The 21,844-nt window shown below is 43.2% G+C and overlaps 1 protein-coding gene across 7 annotated transcripts in view; it reads right to left on the bottom strand.

Moving 5' to 3' along the window:
• Positions 1-21,844, bottom strand: part of TSPAN4 (tetraspanin 4) — a 412,669-nt gene that overhangs the window by 384,929 nt on the left and 5,896 nt on the right. Inside the window, exon 1 of one of the 7 annotated variants that reach the window (XM_068193870.1) lies at positions 448-479. The exons of 5 other annotated variants lie outside the window; for them this stretch is intronic. In XM_068193870.1, the coding sequence (XP_068049971.1) occupies positions 448-473 (26 nt within the window). In that variant the 5' untranslated portion in view covers positions 474-479. Of the gene's footprint in view, positions 1-431; positions 480-21,844 lie in introns of those variants that run through there. One more of the 7 variants, XM_068193877.1, reaches the window with a different exon arrangement.

The following is a 21,844-nucleotide window of genomic DNA, read 5'->3' as shown; positions in this document are numbered from 1 at the left end:
AATCAGATAAGGAAAAAATTTTACATTAAATGGGTGGAAAAAACAAAACAAACTCAACCAACAGCAAAGACTTCCCAGCAAAAAGATTAATGGATGTAAGTGTGGTGGTGAGAGGGAGGTCAAGAAATGGGATGTCACATACTGCAAAGACGAAAAACTATCTCATACTTAACGGAGTACAAGATTTTTCTTGAAAACCTATCAGATTATGAAAGCCTGACCGTCTTCCTTCCCTCCCTCCATGACCATTCCCCTCTGTGATGCAAAGGGGAACATGGGGGAGGGCAGACTACAACAGCCCCACTGTCTCCTAGCAAGGCTGCATTTCCCTTTCCAGGACTGTATCCCAATTCCACAGTAATGTACCCTGCAGTTTATTAGCCTTTCCTCATCCCAAAACACCAAAACCAAACCATAATCCCACATTTCACCAAAGCAAAGGATAACCAAGTTTGTAGTCCCATGTGTCCCATGAAGCTTGCAAGGGAGGCAGACCAGTCTACATGAGCAAACGTGAATCCTGCAATTCCTGAACTGCTTGACTGGCCTCACTGATCTGGCCTCAGCACTAGACTACACATGTTGCCTGTTGTCCCATGCCCATACAAGCCAGTGGTCTGGAAAAAAAAAAAAAAAAAAAAAAAAAAGAAAGCGGTGGCTGACTTCCATGAAAATCAGAGAAAATTGTTTATTACGAGGCAAGGAGGAGGAATTTATTCCAGGCAGTGCAAGAGAGTCATCCCCACTCAACAGAACAGGTTACAAGCTTCCTCAATTAAAGCACACAGACTGATCCTGCTGTGAGTTTTGAATAAGAAAATGTTTTCTCCCCTTTTATGGCAGACCACAATCAAAAATTACTCTTCTTTACCACTGCAGCAAGAAAACACAGTTACAATGCTGACAAAAATGTTCTTTAGAGTTTTAAGTAACAGCAGACTCAGACCTCTTCCTTATAGCCCAGACTGTATTTTTAAAAAAGGAAGAGGAGGGAGAAAATAGTAATATCATACACTCACAAAACATGTCCACAAGGAGAGTCAAACTTTGAGTCTCTCATGTCCAAAACACACAAGGACACTGACACCTGTTAGATTTTCTATGCTGCCACCACTGCAGTAAGGTCAGCTCTTTCACCAAGTTAAAGAATGCCAGGAGGTAACTTGGACGAAAAGATGGGACCCCCACCTTCTGACAAATTTGATTAAAATTGGCTGACAGAGTCAAACTTTACCACCATGTGGTAACCATCTGCATATGCCTGATCACCTCACAAAAAACATGATCATGGAAGCTTATTTTTTCAAGAGTAGTTTTGCAAGGAAATAGGTGAGGTAAAGGCATTTTCACTGGCACTCCAAGCAAAAACAGAGTTTAATCTGGCACCCTTCACAATTACTCAATTAGCTTCCAATTCAAGAACAGAAAAGAACAAATTAATTGACCATCAGAGTCTTAGAACAAGCCTGGTACTGTGCCATCAAATAGAAATGAGGGGAATTAGGCTCCAAACAGCCTTGCTGCAGGCATCCAAAGCTGCCCTCTGCCAAAACTTCCCCCGTGGGACACCTTTGGTTCTCATCAGAAGAGCCAACACAATAATTGCAAGACAGAGTAGATTTGAATGCACGTACCAAGAGAATTTCCAGCAGTCAAAATACACACGCAAAAACAGTGAGCCAACATAGTCACAGGCACAGATCAGACTACCAGGGGGTCTGGCCTACACCAACATTAACCAAAGCACAAAGCAGTACTGTGACATGTTAAACAAAAGAGGATGGACAAAAGCCACAAGAACACTGCATCTTGAAATTCATCTTTCCACAGCAGATTAGTCAGAATGAGTGAGCGAGTGAACGTGTTCACTTCTGTGAGTACAATATAATATTCTCCAATGGTTTCATCATTACAGCAAGAACCCAGACCTCTAAATATACATCTGCCTGAGAAGCTGAACATTTCAGAGAGCAAAATTAACTGGGAGGTTAGCTTCCATTCCAAAAGAACTGTATTAGACAATTACCTACAGAAGTCAAAATCAGGCCAGCATTTAAGGGCCACAAGGGGAATAATATGACGACTGCAAAGGAAAAAAGCAAACAATGGCTAGGTGCTCATATTTGTTAGAGTCATACACATCGTGGTATTCATAATGATACTAATTTTGAGTTCTGCTTTATAAGGCATATTCCTAAAAGGAACTTATTTTCTAATTATGAGCTCCAGTGATCATGCACATTAAACAATGAAAACAAACGGCAGTAGAAAGGAATGTTGTGACAGTCCCGTTATCTCTCAAGCAATGCATGAGGATAAGCTCTTAGCCATCCTCACAGCCAAAATTCACTTGAAATGTCACTTCTAGAAAAATTCCTACAGCTGTCATTTTACTCTCCCTCTATCCATACCAGAAGGCAGCAATTAGACAAAACTAAATTTAAGACAAAAATTCTTACTTATCAAGAATATTTATAGTTTAGAAATTGTGTCCTTAAAAAGGTCGTGCTGTCTTTTTAAATCAAAAACCCAAAACAAACACAGACAAAAGTGACAGGAAAATGACTGGAATTTTTTTCCGTCATGATGCTGAACTTCTCAGGGATTCCCTGCTCACTGCCCTCCTTTAAAATGCAGGGGAAGCAAAGACTTGATCTTCTAGCTTACATGTTCATCAGCACACAAGGTATTGCTGTTATCCCACAGAGCACTTAATGCTTCTAAAAGCCTTTCATTACCTCCCCAGGAGCTTTCATTGGCAAACACAGCAGCACTGCAGTGCTCACATGAAAGCTTTGAGAAATACCTTCTAGATGTCACCTCTGGGTTCAGCTAAGTCCACAAGCAAAAGCAGAAGCTTGATGCTCAAGAGCAGCAATACACAACTCCGTAGAGAGGGTGTTATTTCCTATTTTGTCTAGATGCATTAAGCAAGAACAAGAGACACACCATAGTTTCCACACACTTTACAGCTTTAGCCTTGCAGCAGGTGATTTTCAAAGCCGAATGATATTACTGAGAGCAAGAAAACACCACCTGATTTAGAAGCAGCAGGAAAGGAATAGATGTGCAGCCTATGGTGAAGCTACAACACACACCTGTAAGACAAAACCCCTTGTAAGGAGCTAGGATGCGGCTGTTCAGCATGGAGAAGGGAAGGCTGTGTGGAGACCTCACATCAACCTTCCAGTATCTGAAGGGGGCCTACAGGGAAGCCAGAGAAGGACTCTCTATCAGGAGCTGTAAAGTAGGACACAAAGTAATGGGTACAAATTGAAAGGGGAAACTTAGCTTAGATATCAGGAAGAAATTCTTTACTGTAGGGATGGCGAGGCACTAGAACAGGTTGCCCAGAGAAAGAATGAACGCCCCAACCCTGGCAGTGTACAGAGTCAAGCTGGATGGAGCTCTGAACAACTTGGTCTAGTGGGAAGTGACCCTGCCCATGGCAGTGGCAGGTTGGGAGTAGATGATCTTTAAGGTCCATTCCAACCCTAACATTCTATGACTCAGAAATCCATGTTACATAACGGTTTTGTGCCTCCTGCATTATTGCCCTCACAGCATAACAAGTTCTGTCTGATTCCAGACAGACATCAAGCCTACAATCAGAAAAAAAGCACAGAAGTCCCAGAGAAGACAAACCATACTATTCCATAAGTGGCATAACCCATAGGAATTCCTTAATGTGGCTTTTAGTTTAAACGTGCAGTACCTTCCACAATCCCATCAACACAGGGCTGAAACAAAAAACAAAAGTGCTATAAGACTGCTCAGAGAAATCACTTGGACTTCTCCCAGGACAGACACAAGAACAATATCTGGAAGACATTCAATTTATCCCCATGCACTGTAAGTGAGAGACTTGCACTGAGAGCAGAGCAGCTCATTTGAATTGGGGAAGCAGGACTGTTCAGTTACCCCTCAATATCCTAAGAAGTATTACAGTGATTACACAGAATAGATGTTCAAGGACAATAACATGTGATGAAAGAACATTCAGAGACAAGAATGGAACTCTTTTTGCATTCTATGCATTGTTCCATTTTCTTGTCAGGGGTAAAAAAGGATGCAAGCTGGCCCTCACCTTACTCTGAATTCCTGAATAGAGACACAAATCGCAGTAATACACATATACACTAAAAAAAACGCATCCTGATGCTGATTCACACTGAAGCTAGGAGAGACAATGACACATTCTATATAAAACACTAAAAAAGTTTTGAGTGAGACATCCAATTCATATTTCTTTTAATAAAAATAGATCTGCTTTATTCACAATTGCTGCTATTCCTAAATTCCTGGAGCTCATAAGAAATGCAAATTCACAGAAAAAAATGCGCTATTCACTTTCAGAGTGTGAATGAAGATATTTGTATAGAATCACAATCAAAGAATGGCTCAAGGTTGGAAGTGAATAATTTAGTCCAATGTCCCTGCTGAAGCAGCTCTGCCCCTAGAGCACGTGGCACAGGATTGTATCCAGACAGTTCTTGAGTATCTCTAGTGAGGGAGACTCTACAACCTCTCTAGGCAACCTGTTTCCATGCAGTCACTCATACAGTAAAGTTCTTCTTCATGTTCAGTTGAAAATTCCTGTGCATCAGTTTCTGCCCATTGCTCTTTGACCTGTTGGTTGGCACCACTGAGAAGGGCCTGGCTCCGTCCTCGAGACCCTCTCTTCAGGTACTAATAGAACACTGATGAGGTCTCCTCTCACTCCTCTGTTCTTAAGGATGAACAGCCCCAGCTCCCTCAGCCTTTCCTAAGAGAGATGGTGCACTCTACTCTCCCGGTCATCTTTGTTGCCTTCCTCTGGATCCATTCCAGGAGTTCCACGTATCTCTTGTACTGAGGAGCCCAGAATCGGACACAGCACTGCAGATGTGCCTCACCAGGGGCAGGATCACAAGTAGAATAGAGGGGCGGGATCATTTCCCTCGACCTGCAGGCAATGCTCTTCTAATGCACCCCAGGATCCCATTGGCCTTCTTGGTCATAAGGGCACTGCTGGTCACAGCTTGTTGTCCACCAGAACCCCCAGATACTTCTCCACAGAGCTGCTTTCCAAGAGCTCAGCCCCCCAGCCTGTGCTCGTGCAGGGGGTTATTCCCCCCCACATGCAGGACACTGCACTTACCTTTGTTGAATTTCAGAAGGTCCCTGTCAGTGTCCTTCTGAAGGGCTGCACCATCCCAGCTTTGTGTCTGCAAGGAACTTGCTGAAGAGGCTCTTTTATCCCTTCATCAAGTCATTGGTGAATTAAGTTAAATAATACTGGAGCAAGTATTGAACCTTGGGGGACACCACCTGTGCCACTGATCATGATCCTCTGGGATCTGCCATTCAGCCAGTTCTCAACCCACCTCACTGTGATGTGAGTGATGTGTCCACTCATCCAGGCCACACTTACTGAGTTTGTTTCTCACAACATCCTCCTAAACAGTGTTGGAAGCCTTGCTGAAATCAAGGCAGACAGTATCCACAGCCCTCCCCTCATCCATCCAGGCTGTTTCATTGTAAAAGGCAATCAGGTTGGATAAGCATGACTTAGCCTAAGTAAATCCATGCTGTCTGCTTCTGATCACAATCTTGCCATCCATGTGGACAGCGATGGCCTCCAGGGGCTTCATCACCTTTCCAGGGACTGAGGTAAGGCTGACTGGCCAGTAGCTCCATGGGTCCTCCTTGCCCTTTCTGAAGACCGGGCATGACATTGGTTTCTCGCAGTCCTCAGACACCTTTCCTGATCTCCATGACCTTTCAAGGATGATCATGAGCAGCCTGGCTATGGTACCCTCCAGCACTCTCAGTACTCGTGGATGCATCCCACCAGGGCCCATGGACTTGTGAATGTCAAGTTTACCTAGCTGTTCTCTAACCCAATCCTCCTTGACCAAAGGAAAGTGTTCCTTCTGGCATTCTCTTAACTCTGGTCTCTCGTCAGAGATTCCTGAGGGCTGATCTTGTCAGTGAAGACTGATGCAAAAAGGTGTTCAGTATCTCTGCCTTCTCTGTGTCCTCTGTAAGCAGGGTCCCTCCTCCCTTTAGTAACAAGCCCATGTTATCCTTAATTTTTCTTGTTATTGATGTATTTGAAGAAGACCTTTGTGTTGTCCTTGACATCCTTGGCCAAATTTAATTTCAGATGGACCTTGACCTTCCTTATCTCATTTCTACTTACTCTGACAACTTCTCTACATTAATTCCAAGTAGCATGACCCTGCTTCCATCTCCTGTGTATCTCCTGCTTGTGCTTGAGTAATGACTATTCTTTTTTTCCATACACCGTTTTCTTGCACCCTTTCCCTTATTTTTTGCTTATCAGAATGCATTCCTCAAGGAAACAATCCTTGAATATCAGCAAACTCTCTTGGTTTGTGAGAAGCAGGGTCTCCCTTTAAAGCATAGATTCAGAAACATCTAATAATTACTAAAAAATACCTTTTCTAGAAAGTATTTTCATTACTTTCAATTACCAGGCATTAGAATAACTTGGAAGCGAGTTCAACTACTGCCAATCACATGAAAAATTAACCACATCTACTCATTACACAGCAGCACTGACTGACATCGTGCATCAAGTGAAATACTTTGACACTCCCAACATATAAAAATTTCTTTTACTATGTGAGCACACAAGTGTAGCCTAGCAACAACCAGAGCCAGCACCCTCTTTCACATGCATCTGACCCCAATAAAACACATCTTTTGTCCCAAGCCCTAACAGGATTTTCTGGCAGAAAGTAGTAAAAGAACGGCACTCCCAAGAAAACAATGAACTAGACACTAATATGAACACATTAGAAGGTTTTGCAAATTTGGTTTTCAATGTAATCTTCTCTGGTTGCTCAGTGTATATAATCAAAACCCTGTTTAGCTCCAGAAACATCTAGTGGTGCTTCATTTCAAGTCCAGGAATGTGTTCCTGCTTTTTGTTTTACTTCCTCTACTCGAGATCCTGAGCTCCATCTCATAGCCACTGCAACCAAGGCTGTACTCAGCTTTCACATCCTCAACCTTCCTTGTTTTTATGCATGTACGGAAGCAGAATGCACTTTTGCTCCATACACTGCTTGTTCACAGGACTTGCATTGTCCTCCCAGCCCATCTGAGCACCACCAATCTTACACAAGTTATTCCCATCAACCAGAAAGAGAAGTAAGCTTTCTAGGAACAAACCTGTAAAGCAGAGAAGCTGCACCCAAGGACCCCATGATCAGCATTATTCACAGTTTGGGATGCAGCACTTGGACCAGACTAGTGCCATATGTGCTCCTGGAACAGAGCTTCCAGTTTAGTTTTATCCCAAAATGAATCAAATACTCTAAAGCTACTCCATTATTCAAGTGCAGTAGGGTGGGATAACAAGAATTAGCTTCAAAAAACATACTCATAAGGCAATTTCACTGTCCAACACTGGTGCACACACAGCAGCACATAGTCGAATTCACACTGCATTTGTTACAAAGGGCCAGTACTACATACCTGGAGGGTGCAAGATGCTCCGCAGAAAGCAATGCAAGCCAACCTGAACCCAAAGAAATCTTGTCTCAATTTCCACAATGTAGGTATCTGCTCAAAACCCCCAACACACAAAAAGTTTGGTATCACTTCCAAAATGCTTCTTTAAAAGTTATATCAAGTAGTATATTTTAACCGTTTCGCACAAGTGGCATCTGAATTATTTTTATGATGTGGAAGTACTTGTTTTTGCAACACATTTAGGGGACAAATTCAGGTTAGAATAAGCAGGCACAGTAAGTGGAAGTCAGGCTGAATAAAGATAAATCTTCGGCCACCAGTCCACTGTTTTATTTGCAGAACTAGACAATGTTTTGGCTAATTTACTAATTTGTTTTATGGTAATATAAAATGCCCTGTCCTCCAGCCAGATATATTGCTTGGGTTCTTTACAGGAATTTCTGCCAAAAAAGGCTTTAAGGCAAATGCTAGTGCATTCTGTGTGCACTCTGACTAGACAAAAAAAATTACCATTAATATACACTTTCCTTCCCAAAGCTTAAGGTTAATAGTATATGGTATATATGCATGTGGGTTTGTGAGCAGGTTTGTGCTCACACGTATAGCACTAGGTGTAATTAACTGAAAACCAAGTTCTTATTTCCATGTTTAAAGGTCACGTTTTCAAGAGCCCTCACTGTTTACAGGACAGATTTTGTACAATATACTTTGTAGCATAAAGAGTGCTTCTTAAATTGCACATTCTTGCTTGAATAAGAACATCTGTCTTTTAAAGCCTAAAAGTCCCTCTGTGGTGGGTTGATACCAGGTGCCCATCAAGTTACCCTATCACTTCCCTCCTCAACAGGATTCAGGGAGAAGAAAATAAGATTTTTAAAAATAATGGGTAATAAAGGCAGTTTAATAAAGCAAAACCAAAGGCTGTGCATGGAAGCAAAGGAAAATAAAAGAGTTATTTCCCCCTTCACATCAGCAGGAAATATTCAGCCACTTCCCAGGAAGCAGGGCTCCAGTATGTGCAGAGGCTTCTCCAGAAGACAACTGTCATAGTAACAAATGCCATCCTGCTTCTCCTTCCCCTTAGCTTTTATTGCTGAGCCATCACATGGTCTGGAATACCCCTTTGGCCAGTTTGGGACAGCTGGTTCTGGCTGGTCCATCTCGAGCCAGCTGGTAATGGCCCTGACCTTCTGGCAACATCTCACAGAAGTCACCCCTGTAACTTCCCACCAGTAGCCAAACCTTGCCACAAACTCAGTAAATTCAGAAAAGCAAGAGGCTGGTTTTATACAGATATTTTCAGATGAGGAAAATAAGAATGATTGAAAAGCCTCACCTAATAAGTTCAGTTCTATTTACCCAAAAGTCAAACATCTCCTATTTCTGTATACAAACATACCTTTGAGAGGTAGTGGGAAATCCCAATTGCAGGTGTAATGAAGGAGCTTATATTCTTTATGACTTGTGCCAGCTGTTCCAAATACCCTGATCCAGTGCTTTGAGGAACAGTCAGTAAACCTACATAGATTAAGAAATGAATTGGTACTTTACAAAAGAAATGGTTGCATGCCAAAAGGGCAAGAAAAGTCCTTGGCCTTCCTCATCCTACTCTTTTCTGCTTTTCCCTGGCATAAGGAAAATAGAAGTCAGCTGCATTAATGGCCACTCTGTATGGGAATTCAATACTGAAACACATTTTTTAAAAACAGTCAAATCTGCAGCCTGGGGCAATTTTGGAAACCTAAGTAAGACATTTGTAAGCCTACCTCCTCCAGACTTTGTGTCAATCCACAAGCATCAGGAAGAGAATCCCAGCTTTTACTAGGAACCTCAGGTGTTAAAGATTTTTATTCCGTTTACTTGCACACCCAAGTTGTAAAATGCCCCAGCTGAAATTGCCACAACATAATAGTTATTTCCAGAGAGCAGCAGCTAAAACATATAACACATAAAAAAAAATAAAAAACAGCAGGCCAGCAAAGACTGTCACACAAGACTATGTGCCTGTTAGAACCTGGGAAGTTGGATTAAGCACTCAGGAGCCATGGATTCCATTCCCAGTTCCAGATATGCTAGAGACAGACCCTGCCAATCTTCTTCCATCCATCCAGAGGACATATTCCCCACACCAAGAGCCTGCAGTGCAGTGCCTCAATGCTTATGGGGTCTCTGATAACCAACAGAGCAAAGACTATTTCCCTGCTTTCCATGCCTGCAGCAGGAATAGGCTGACAAAACTGCAAGCCATCAGTAACCGTAAATAAGAGAGAAAAATACATAATGGAGGCAAATTATATTTGCAAGAAAACATTGAAGGGAAAGGAACAAAACAGCACTCTTTCATCAGCCGAGACGTCACTTAGTCATGATCTGGAGTGCTCACACCTGCTCCGCTCTGTCACAAACTCCCACAGCTCCAAAACGCGCCGCAGCAGCAGCACCCCGACACCTCTCATTCTGCCAAGCCTAAGCAGCGTTACGGGATCGTTTTGTCATTCAAGTTCCCACTTAGTTAATCACTGTGACACCTTCAAATCTCTGCAGTGTATTTCACACAGAATGTCTGTGCAAAGCAAAGCAGCCCCACCAGCCCAGCGCAAGCTCCTGAGCTGCTGCCCATGTGGGCAGTCCTGCCGCCAGGAGCACTGGGCTTGGCCTCCTGTCTTACCTGTGTGCTTGGTCTCACTAACAACACTGTTCTGGTTGGTTCTGCTCCCCATCGTTCCTTTTTTTTTTTTTTTGATCTGTGATATCATAAAGGACTCAGTTCAGAGACATTCTTCGGCACATGCTGTTCTGCCTTGGCTAAGGCAGACTCGTGCAAGACAGATCTCAGACCAAGGAAAGGGACTAAGTAGGAAATTCTCTATGGACCTTTTAGGTATAAGGTATCTAGGACAAACAGACTTTGAAAGTCCTTTGACATACTGCTCTCAGTGCCTTCACAGACTTGAAAACCTTTAGAAATGGACCTCTGAACGCTTAGCTGACCAGGGATTTGTCAGTACTTTGCTGACTAGAGATCCAGACTACAGGAGCATAAACGATACAGGATATTTACTTTCTGTTCTTTGAAAAGTTCTGCTCAGTTCCCATTTTTCATTGCCTCAGCAACACCGATTTATATATGTTACATACATGTGGACCTGTTCCATTCAGCTTCTTCTCCATTACCATGTGTCTGGCAAGTGATACAAGGAATGTTTTGTTTTTATGATAAACATTCTCTCTCATTATATGGCAATTTCAATTACTTAAACAAAAAAGTTTATATAGCACCTTCCAAAAGCAAATTGGTTCTTTCTTTGAGACATACTGGTGACAGAAGAATACAGCAGCATAACCCTCCATTCCCAAACACAGCTGCACACAGCCACATGGACTGTTGCCAATAAAACATAAGCTTCTGCCTCCATGGAAGTGAATTAGCTTCTATAGACTGAAAATAGGAAGGAAGGAAGACTAAACAGAAACCAGTGTCAGGTCTTGTAACTCATATTTGTGCCTGCATGTGGTTGAACGTTGACAATTTCCAAGGCAAGACAACGGGCATATTTATAAACTTTTTTTTTTTTTAATTGCAATACAATTACTGGATTTATGGTTTTCAACCTTGACTGTTCCAAAAGTCCTGGGTAACCTATCCCATTTGGTCAGACATCCTCTTTTGACTCCACAGTATGGAAACTAGAGCACTGTCCTGATTCCCAGGTCCTGGTCTTCTGCCACAGACTCTGAACCGCTACATCCAAATGATCTGGGCAAGCACAAAGCCACCCCTCCCTCTGACATATCCAGAACTGGGGTGTTTAGCCAAGCCAACAGTATGGCTGTCTCTACACAGCAGCTTCTAACCAAGCTGGTAATGAATCTTTGGCAACTAAGTGCCTAATTTATAGACAGAGCTCTAGTTCATGTTGTTACAAGGCTAAGCCCTGTACACAAGCAGACGACCAGAATTATTTTATGTCTGTACAGTGAGAACTTTCAGCTCCCATACAACTGTAAAGCATGCTGCTCTGAATGCTCTAGCAAGTTATTACCAGCAGCTTATGTGCAGTGTGTTTTTTCTATCCACTGCAGTACCTGAGTGTGGCCATCAAACCAATTCAGAAAAAAAAAATATTACTCCTATTATTCAGTTTTTAACACAACATACCCACCTTTGCTCATCTTACTTCAATCACTGCTCAAAATTTATAAAATCAGTTAATCCCAGGTCCAGCGCTTGTTCTGCCAGACATCCCACAGCAAAGCACTGAATAATATTCTGACCACCCCCAAAACTTACCAATACCCACCTCAGGTAGGCTCAAATCTCATCTTGAGACCAGCAAAATCCTATTTTATTTATTTATGCAAAGAGCACATGAGTGAGTGCTGTAAGCAAACAACGCATCCCGCTGCTGGTGAATTTCTCTATTTAATGACAAAGCACCATTGAACATAACCAGGTACCAACTCAATGCCAAGTCAGCAGGAAAGAGCTCCAGGTGCAGCTCAGCTGTTTCACCAGCAACAAAAACTGCAACATGGATACCATCACCTGCAAACCACAGAGATATCAACCCTACATGGCTCCAAGATGGAAAAAGGAGAAGAACTACCCTACAGCAACAGACATTAATATTTTGGATTTTTTTTCTGGACTAAGTCTATGAAAGAATTAATTCAATTATTTTTCTGTACTGCTGATTAACCATCCAAACACAAAATGCTGGCTATTACAAAACTGTGTTCTTCCCTTGTCTTTCAAAAGATATTAGCTACAGTCCAGATACTTACGTATATAAATTCTGCCAGGCATGTTTAATGAAAGCTTTACCTTCTATTACTGCATTCTTAAAGTAGAGAATAGTCTGTCTTTTACCTTTCAGCATCATAATGAAAAACTAACTCATTCCATGGAATTGAAGAAAATACTGTGGCTAGCAGAGCCCTATCGAGAGACAGATTATTTATCTACTTGGGTGTGCATGCAAGAGTAAACTTGTCACAACTAAGGGGAAAAGGGAAAGGTAGCAAAGCTGCTGTGCTAACATTCTCCTCTTCTAGACCTCCACACAGCCCAGTGCAGTAAGAGGTATGGTGATCAGAAACAGCAACAGAGCAAAAGAAGGTTGGAGAAATTACTGGCCTCTGAACAGGAACTACTGGCAATCCAGGGTGCTGGCTTACCACAGTGTGCACCCTGCTCCATGGTCAGGAGTGGGGAAGACACGTTCTGGGTGGACAGCCTAGAAAGGAACACAATGCCTTTCGAAACAAGAACAAGAACTGCAGCCACAAACAAAACAAGTGTAACCAGCGCCAGCTTTCCAGGGACTACATGTTGCCCGGAGCTGTGCGTGGCCCAGAGACACCCAGTGGTTGACTGGTACATCACAAGCACATGCAATGCGTGGAAAGCTTAAGGAAAGCATCCCCTTAGTTCATTTATTTAGTACAACCTTGGGCTGGCACGATGCTTATCTGCTCATCTCCAGTTCTCAGACTGGGTGAGGGAATAGATAAGAAGGTCTAGGAGACAGGCCTGATTCTGAACAAGGGACAAACAGTGAGAAAGTGCAAGGAAAAGAGGAATTGGCAAGATTTCACACTATGCATTGTTTTCCAGCTGTAGATGTTACCAACGTCCTCTGGCCTTTCCTAAGGAAGTTCCTGTGGTCAAGACTCTGCCTTATTTGAGGTCCCTGGCTGAGTTTGGGTAATCATTACTTGCAGTCTGAGATAGAGGCAAGTGCTGTGCCACACTGAGGGTCAAATGTCAGCTAAATGCTGCTTGTTGAGCTGCTAACATTGCCAGCAGCAGCTATACTTCACGACTTAAAGGAGATTTAATGGCCCAACAACAACTCGTCAAGGTATACATGCAAAATAAAAGGCATCTCCCTTCATACCACTAGGAGCATAGGACCAAGCTCTGGACTGGGAAAAAAAAAAAAAAAAAGATAAATAGATCCAACTTGAAGCCAGCTTTTAGTAGTTCTACAGAAGTATAAGCAGAGTTTTCTTTAACCCAAGTAGCACCAGAACTGCAGAAAGTGGCATGCACTATGGGCCTGCCATGCACTGCTCTCCAACACTAGGTTTGATTCTATCCAGCCCAGCTTTAGGCAGTCATTAAATACCCAAGTTTAGCAGATCACCACAGCCAGCTTTTTCTAACAGAAATGGAGAAGGATGGACATTTCTCACCACTGAGATGGAAATCATCATCTAGACATTAGCATCTCTGCATCTTGTATTTCAGACCCATCAACTAAGTGGCAGGTACTAGGAACAGCTGAACTACACAGGGTCAACTAGACAGGATTAATATTATGCTCCCTTACTTTGCCTGCACTGTTGTTAAATCTGAGCAGCAATGCTCAATTTGGATAAAAGTAATTGTACTCCCCAGAGAGACAGAGAAATCCATGTTTTAAGCTGCTTTGTGGCTCCTTCTGAAAAACAACAGGATAAACTTTACTTACAACCCATACCACATGCACTAGGATAAATGTAACCTTCACCCAAATGCCAATTTCCAGCAAAGACAACTTTTCTTTTTTTAAGAATTTAATTGCAATTTTTTCTAAGAAAACAGTGCTTTTTGGAAATAGCAACAATATCGTACCAAGGGAAAAGTAACAGGTCAAGGGCATGAGTGGGTGACCTTACTGTGATCATTCTACCTAAGAGACTTCAGAACAGTTCCATTCCCTGGCAGAAAGCTCACAGATGCAGCACTAGTAACCCAGAAACACTACAGTGACTCACTCGTGTTCAATCAACTCAGATGCTCAGGGGAAACAACAAAGGCATCAAACAGGACACGGACCAGCCAAGCAGATGCAATATGGCAGCACAACCTGGACTCGAGCCATAGCTCCTTACGCTGAATTGCTGGCACCTCACTTTCTGCCTCGCTCCTCGCATCTCATAAAATAAGCCCTCTTTTACCAGAGGTTTGACCTACTCATGAACATTACTGATAGCCATAGGTGTTCTCAGAACTCAAACTGATCCTGGAATAACAATGACAAAGAAAACAACACAGGGGGATTTTATGTTCCAACATTCCTGGCCCTAAACACACAGAGAGGAAGTGAGGGAAACATCTCCAGCAATGCAGGAAAACTCAGACAGAGCAGCTGTATAAACCTGAGAAAACAGGAGCAGGCAAGGCTGATCACTGAGAACAGCATGACCAGCATGAAATGAGAGCACAAACAAGCCCAGAAGGCTTGAGGTCCTCTTGCAAGCAGAAGGCAGCTAGCCCCCTCCGTATCTGCTCCTGTGCTCTGCTATTGAATTGGCAAAAATAAAATAAGAACAGGCAGGGGACAGAACTAGGCCAGCTGCAGCCCCCTTTTCTCAGTTGCTCCCAGCTCCAGCTTTCAGTATTTGCCTCTCCTCATCCCTGCCCATGACACCCCTCATCAGCTACCCCCGTATAACTCAGATTTGAGGGACTTGTTCCACACACTGTGCAGAGAGACACTCACACACACACACTCAACTTCATCAGTGACACATATAAGCAACAAAAAAGCTAAGAGAGAAGGCTCCTTCTTCTCCCTTCCTCCTCCTGTGTCATTAAAGCATCATTGTTTTCTCTGTGAAGTTTTTAAAGAGAAAACAGAAATGAAATTAAATGGGAGGGTTGTAAAAAGTGTCTGGTACAAAATACTGTATGCATAATGCCTCTTCCATGAGCTGCAAAAGTAAACAGCACCTTCTCTGGTAAGAGAAACAGGGCTGTCTTATGTAATCAGGGGATGGAGGGAGAGGAAAGGGTCAGGAAAAACACACACTGCCCACTGTTCAGAGAAGAACTCCTTTCAGCAGCCATGAGTAAGAAGACTGCAGAAGTGACAGCTTTGCTACCTCCCTGCCCAGCTGGCTCTCTGACCTGCCTAGAAGCAGTGTCCAAAACCACAGGAAAGGCTGGCTTTGTTTCCAACACTGCTGGCTGGTGGCCTTATACACAGGATGACAGAACGCTGCTTTCCTCACAAGTTATGATGGGGCAATTTATTTTCATTGGCATGAGCAGAGAAGGAGCGCCAGTCTGATCCACCCTGCAGCAGCAGGACACTGTGAAAGGCAATTTTGCACATATACCTCATACAGTCATAACACACTCAGACACCTCATACTGTCATTGCACACACCCTGCCTTAGAACGAAACCGTTCAACAGAGACCTGTGCCTTCAGAAGATGAACCAAGGCATCTACAGTCAGAATTTGCAACCTTCCATACTCATCATCCGTGTGTTGTTACATCAACATAAAAGCCTGTTTTGACTCCCTTCATGACTATCATCTCCCCACTCTCTTACATTTCCACAGCAGTCTGCCCTATAAAGTCACAAGGGGATTTTCCCATCCCGCTGACATCATGTCCTCCTTGCTACACACCCTGTCCAGTCCATGCCACTTGGACAAGCTGCAGGCTGTGTGCTGGGTAGAACCTAACAGATTCATCCCAATCCATCAAGCCCTGCTAACAAATCAAGGCCAGACTAGTGAGCAACAACTTTCTGTGCATCTGTGGCAATTTAAACTGTTCAAATCTAGAAATACCAACAGTCACACTCTGCTCTCATCACCTGCACACAGGCATGCACTTGCACTCACAGGTACAAAACACCCGCCAGGCTTTTTGCAATCTCATTGACTTCTTTGCTTCCCAGTCCCTCAAATTTGTTGTGTCCACTCTGACCCTTAAGACTTAACACGCAGGCAGCTTGGCATATTGGATTTCAGAAAACCTATCTCCACAATACTTCCAGCTTTCAGTGAGTCCCTTACACACCAGCTCTTCCAAACTGTACTCAGAAACAGGTCCTGTTTGCCACAACATCCATGCAGCTCACCAAATGCTGAGCTCTATGGTAGAACCATCATATGTAAATCCTCACATATGGCAAATCAAAACAAGATGATCCATATGAAGGGAAGGGAAGAGGGGAGAGGGACATCAAGAAAACAACTTAAATGGCTGCTAAAACCATCAGTGATCAGCTGCAATAGCAGCACTTTGGAGAGGATTTTTCTGGGGCTTTTTATTATTACTATTATCTTATCTGCAGAAGGTAAGCCAAGAAAACAGAGAAATAGATGGAATCAAGCCCTGCATCTGAACAAGCTCTCTAGAAGCAAATACAGACACGTTTCAGGGCTGGCAGAACACTGTGCTGAAATTAAGTGGTGTGGGCTGTGACGGAAACACAATTTTTCAGATCTGGTAATGCATGCCAGTAAATAAAACTTCCATAGGCTGTACAGCAGCACCTAAATATTTGTCCTACTGCTGTTCATCCATAGCTGGCACACATTCAGAGACTACAAAGACAAAGCCAAACCAAAGCTCAGACTGACTTTTCTACCTCCAATTTGCATTGCACTTTTCCCTCCAGGGATCTTTCATGGCTTGGTTTGGATTCCATCCCAGCTCAGTCCCAAATAGAGAGATGTATCAAACAATTTCAACACACTGACACATTTCATTTTGAATTTAAGTATTTGAAATTACTTTGAATGCACATTCATGACATTTCAAAACTCTACTGGATAACTTTTTTATCCACCCATTTCTCACCCCATGGGTAGAGTGTAGGGCCGTGGGTCTAAACTAAAACCAGAAAACTGCACCAGGACAGAATGCAAGCTCTTTGGGTGCAGTACTGTTTGCCCATGGGAAATTAAAACCTCATTACTAGCTATTCAAAATTTGGTTGTACCAAATACTATCCACCACGAGCAGGACACAGCCGTGAGTCTGCAGCAAAAGGAGACTCCATGAGGCAAATAAGGTAGTTCTGACTTTCACCCCTTTCACTGCAGAGGCAGATAAGGGAACAACTAACTACCAAATGCCTTGAGAATGCAGAGCAAATACGAAGGACCAGAGCAACTCTGCAACTTAATCAAAAGCCTGCCAAAAGAACAAACTACATACCTACAAGAAAATACTATCAGGAGGGGTCATCAAAACCATTTTCCTCACTGTAACAAACAACTTGGACAGCAGTAAAGGACAGCTGGCTCACCCATACAGCAGTTTCCTTTAAATTGACTCCCATGCATGGTCAGTGGGGCTTCCATTGCCAAAAGCCACAGAGTGCAAAAGCAGTCTGACTTTGGATGAACCCTTGCTGGGACTGAAACCTTCAGAGGTGAATTGGGTGCACAGAGAAAGAACTCTAGCAAGGAAAAGAAAAAAGCCAGAAAACAATGCTTAATAAACTGCAAATACTTCCTTACAGAAAATCTTGTGTGTTCTTACACTGGCTAAAACAATGGCCCAGAAGTGGTTCTCCTTTCATAATACAGTACAAAAGAACCTGAAACCAATACTGTCTAGCAATGGCTCATCATGGGTCCCATGAATTAAGGCCCTGGCAATAACCCAGCAGCCACAAGGCTTATGACAGCTTTCTCAGGAACTTATGAGAATTTGACTTCTTTCCAATAAGGCCCTTAGGCTCCCAGAGGAATCCTCAAACAGCTTTTCAAGCCCTAGGAGTCAGGCCAGTGACAGCAAAACGAGGGTACCCAAAAGGCACTGCAACGACAATCCCACAGCAGAGCAAGAATGCAGGCAAACAATAAAACTGATGCTAAACAGATCCGCCATAAATTGGCCCCAACTATAATTTGAACTGTAGGGCACTGCCAAAATGAAATGGTCATTTACTGACAAAGAAAGCAAAGAAACATAAAACCTCAATAGAACAGTAAGAGATCACAGACAAATTTTAGAAAGCCTAACACTGCATGTAGATGAAGAAATTCTCTTCTACTTCTGAGTGTAACTCTGCGTCCTCACCTCTAGCAGGGGACCAGGATGTTCTGGGCAGGTCTCGCTTTCTCCTATAAAGGCATTCTATTATCCATTCTCCAAGTAAGAAATTCTCTTGTGTGTGACAAAGAAGTCCTAATCATCCCAGAATCCCTTTCCTCCAGATGTCCTGATTCCATGACAAAGGCAGAATGCCCAAACAACAGCAACAGTACAAGCAGAGCCGCTGCAGTACAGCTCCAGCTCACCACCACCACGACTGAAGTTAAGAATGCTGGAAATAGGGCACCATGCTGGCACTTCTCTACAGCAGCAATAGCTCTTCTGAGCTCCAACGACTGTTCTTCGATCCATAAAGTGACGGCACATGTGCTGGGGGAAAAGCCATTCTTTTACCCACATACCATTTTATTTTGCAGAACAAAAGAAAAAAATATAGTTGCTCAGCAAGTATTTTAGGAGGACCAATTATTTCTGCTTTAAACTGACCCCACATACTGAGGAAGTTACTCAACAGAGAAGCAGAAAAACAACTCTCCTTTGCAGAAATGCAAATACGTCCAAACACACCTCCAGCCCCACTGCAGATAGGTGACATCCTTTGTGTAACACTGCCCATGGCTAAGATTCACCCATATTGCAGATAACATCTCAGTTATTACAGAGCTAAACAGAATTTATACAGACATTCATTTTCCAAGGCTTCTCAATACCAACAGAAAAAGCTATCTTTCACAGGATTCAGGCACTTTCTTAATATTAAGCTTTTTAGCTTCTCTACTGAGAATGGCAAATGTGATAAATGAAGAAAAGAAGCAAAGCACCTTGACAAGGTCATACAGGGGGTTTTTAGGAAAAAGCCATGTCTGGGGTGACATCCCAGGGTAAAGAACCCACGTCCATGCTCTCAGCATGTCACTCATCAGGCCAGGTGGGTGAAATACATTTCACACAGGTGAAATATGAAAAGATGTCTTTGTTTATGCCTATTTTGAAGAGAGCAAACTTAAGGAATCAAAATAATTTGGGGGCACCCAAAATACTCAGCATATCCTAGAGGAGAGGAGGAAAGTGCTCTCCAGATATTTTTGGGGAGAGCAGAGACATACACAGTAAAGTACCCTTTTAGATCAGGCCGGATTTTTAGGTTTGAAGGCAAGCTGCAAACAAAACTGCAACCTTGATCTCAAAGTTCTTTTTACTCAGGCCAAAAAATAATGCAAAACCCTAACCAAACCCAGCAGTCCCTGGGCACAGCTCAAGCTGCCTATTGTTCCAGGAGGACTTATCAATCACCACAGACAACCCCCTCTGATCAGGTCGTATGATTGAAGGCTGTACTTTATTATTCCCACACACCACGAGCAAGCGAAGCAGCAGCGGTATCAGATCAGAGAGAGGAGCTGCTGCCCTTCAGAGCAGGCTCCTGAGTAAGTGCTCCCTGATGTGCACACGGGTGTGACTTTACTGCGCACAGCGGGAACGTCGGAGTAACCACGCCATGGGCACCGCGACTGACTGAGTTTAAAGAGGCAACGCAACCCAAACCCAGGAAATCCAGAAGTCGAGTTGGTCTCGTGTCCTGAATTTATTAGAACTTTTAGACTATTTAACCCAGTAATGGTGCAGCATTCCCAAACACTGTACAAATGCTTAAGAATGCTGAACTGCTGGGTAGAGGCGAGAGATGATGGAAAACTCAGTGAAAACAAGCCCCCCATGGCTCAGTCCCAGCTGCACCACTGTGCAGCCCTCAAGGCTTCTCTGCAGCAAGCTGGAGACCCTCCCTCCATCCTGGGGCTACCACTCCCCACACATTCCCAACGCTCTGCTACACCAGCACCACTGTGTCATGATTAAAATGCTAGAACTGGCTCTTGAATAAAAAAGAAATTCACCTGCAAGCAAAACAACTTCAAAATCCATATTCATAAAAAGTGTTTGAGGAATGTAGAGGCCTCTCTCTTTTACCCATTGAAACACAACAGTCCTTGTTCGTATAAAACATGCCGCAATTTCTTTCTTTCCTGCAGCGCAGTCACTGTGCATGTGTCTACCACTGTATTACCTCAATATTTTTGCTCAAAAAAGCACTTCCCTAACAAAAAGGAATTCACTCGTACAAAGCAAACTGTATTACTTCTGCAAAATTTCATTTGAGAATCCACAGCTAAAGTGCAGGACCCCTGCGGTTCCCAGTTCTGCAGGGTGAGATGCTCCGCATCCCTTGTGAGATGAAGCATGTCACCTCAATGCATGCTTAAGGTGAGAGAATGACCCAGCTGATGGGCTTCATCACCCTAAGGACACAGAAAGTGACATGCTTAATCTGATGAGAGACACTAAAGCAGCACCTCTTAATATTTTATGAAACATTTGGCTGTTTTTAATTTTAAAAACAGCATCTCAATAAACAAAGCAATGGAAGATTCCCTGTGGATGGCACTATGATAGGTGCACAGCAGCCCACTCTGCTGAGTGATAACATCGTACCCAATACATCAAGTCTATCCTCCTCCCCACATCCATGCTGGAAGGGCTGTACACTGGGAGGTCTCAGGCTCTGCACACCACCAGGAACTTTTCCAGAAATAGTCATCTTTCACCAGAATACAGTGCAGAGCAGAGGCAGCTTTGAAAATTATTTAAGACATCCAGCTTCCATCTAGCACCTTAATCTGGACACAACAGGCTGATATGACCAAGCTGAAGAAGTTGCTTTAATCAGAAAAAAATACCTTTTCTCCCCTATTTGCCCAGCTCTGGAACAAGATTATAGACACAGACTGACATGAAACACAAAATGCAAGCATCCCATTTCATTACTACTGCACACTTGTTTTATGTTTATCTGCTTCCTTAAGCAGCCATTCCTGGCCACTGTCAAGAGATAAGGTACTCAGCAAGATGCATCTTTGCTCCTATTTATAGCAATCATTTTCTAGTCCCACTCCCATGAAGGCTTGCAAGGTGCAAGACTGGCCAGAAGACAAATGGAAGAAAAAGTCCGAGCACCAAGTTTGATTACAGACATAAGCATCCCCCAAAGGATAGCCTTCAGCAGAGCCTGCTCTTTAATCCTGTGCTCCAAATACATCCATCACCACTTATGAGAACCTCAGAGATAAGACTTAAAAACAAGTTAGAACATCTTCCACCCTGTTCCTTTTCATTGGAATTCAGAAATTCATACATGCCATGGTAAAGTACTACAAGAGGGATGGCTCCCTACAGTGCCTTTAGAGATAAACCCTGATGGGAGGGGGCCCATGAATACACCCAGAGAAAAGGGTTCCCAGCCAAAGGCAGGAAGCATATCAGAAGCAAAAGCACATCCATGAGCTCAGTGGGAATATGCAGTCTTATCTCCATAGAAGAACACCACCTTGGGGCTTTTCCCTTCAAGCATTAATAATTGACAAGTCCTGCCCTCACCTCAACTACACGGTCCATTCTTCCCTCTGGGGGGAAAAAAGATTTTTGCAGAAATTAAAAGCACTATCCCAAGAAAGGGGATTATTTTGTCATCTGAGGACACTTACATGGAAGAATAGAGCTGATGGGCA

Source organism: Anomalospiza imberbis, chromosome 6 (assembly GCF_031753505.1).
Source record: "Anomalospiza imberbis isolate Cuckoo-Finch-1a 21T00152 chromosome 6, ASM3175350v1, whole genome shotgun sequence".
Taxonomy (NCBI): Eukaryota; Metazoa; Chordata; class Aves; order Passeriformes; family Viduidae; genus Anomalospiza; species Anomalospiza imberbis.
Note: the sequence above shows the minus strand (reverse complement) of the source record. Positions and strands in the feature narration are given on the sequence as shown.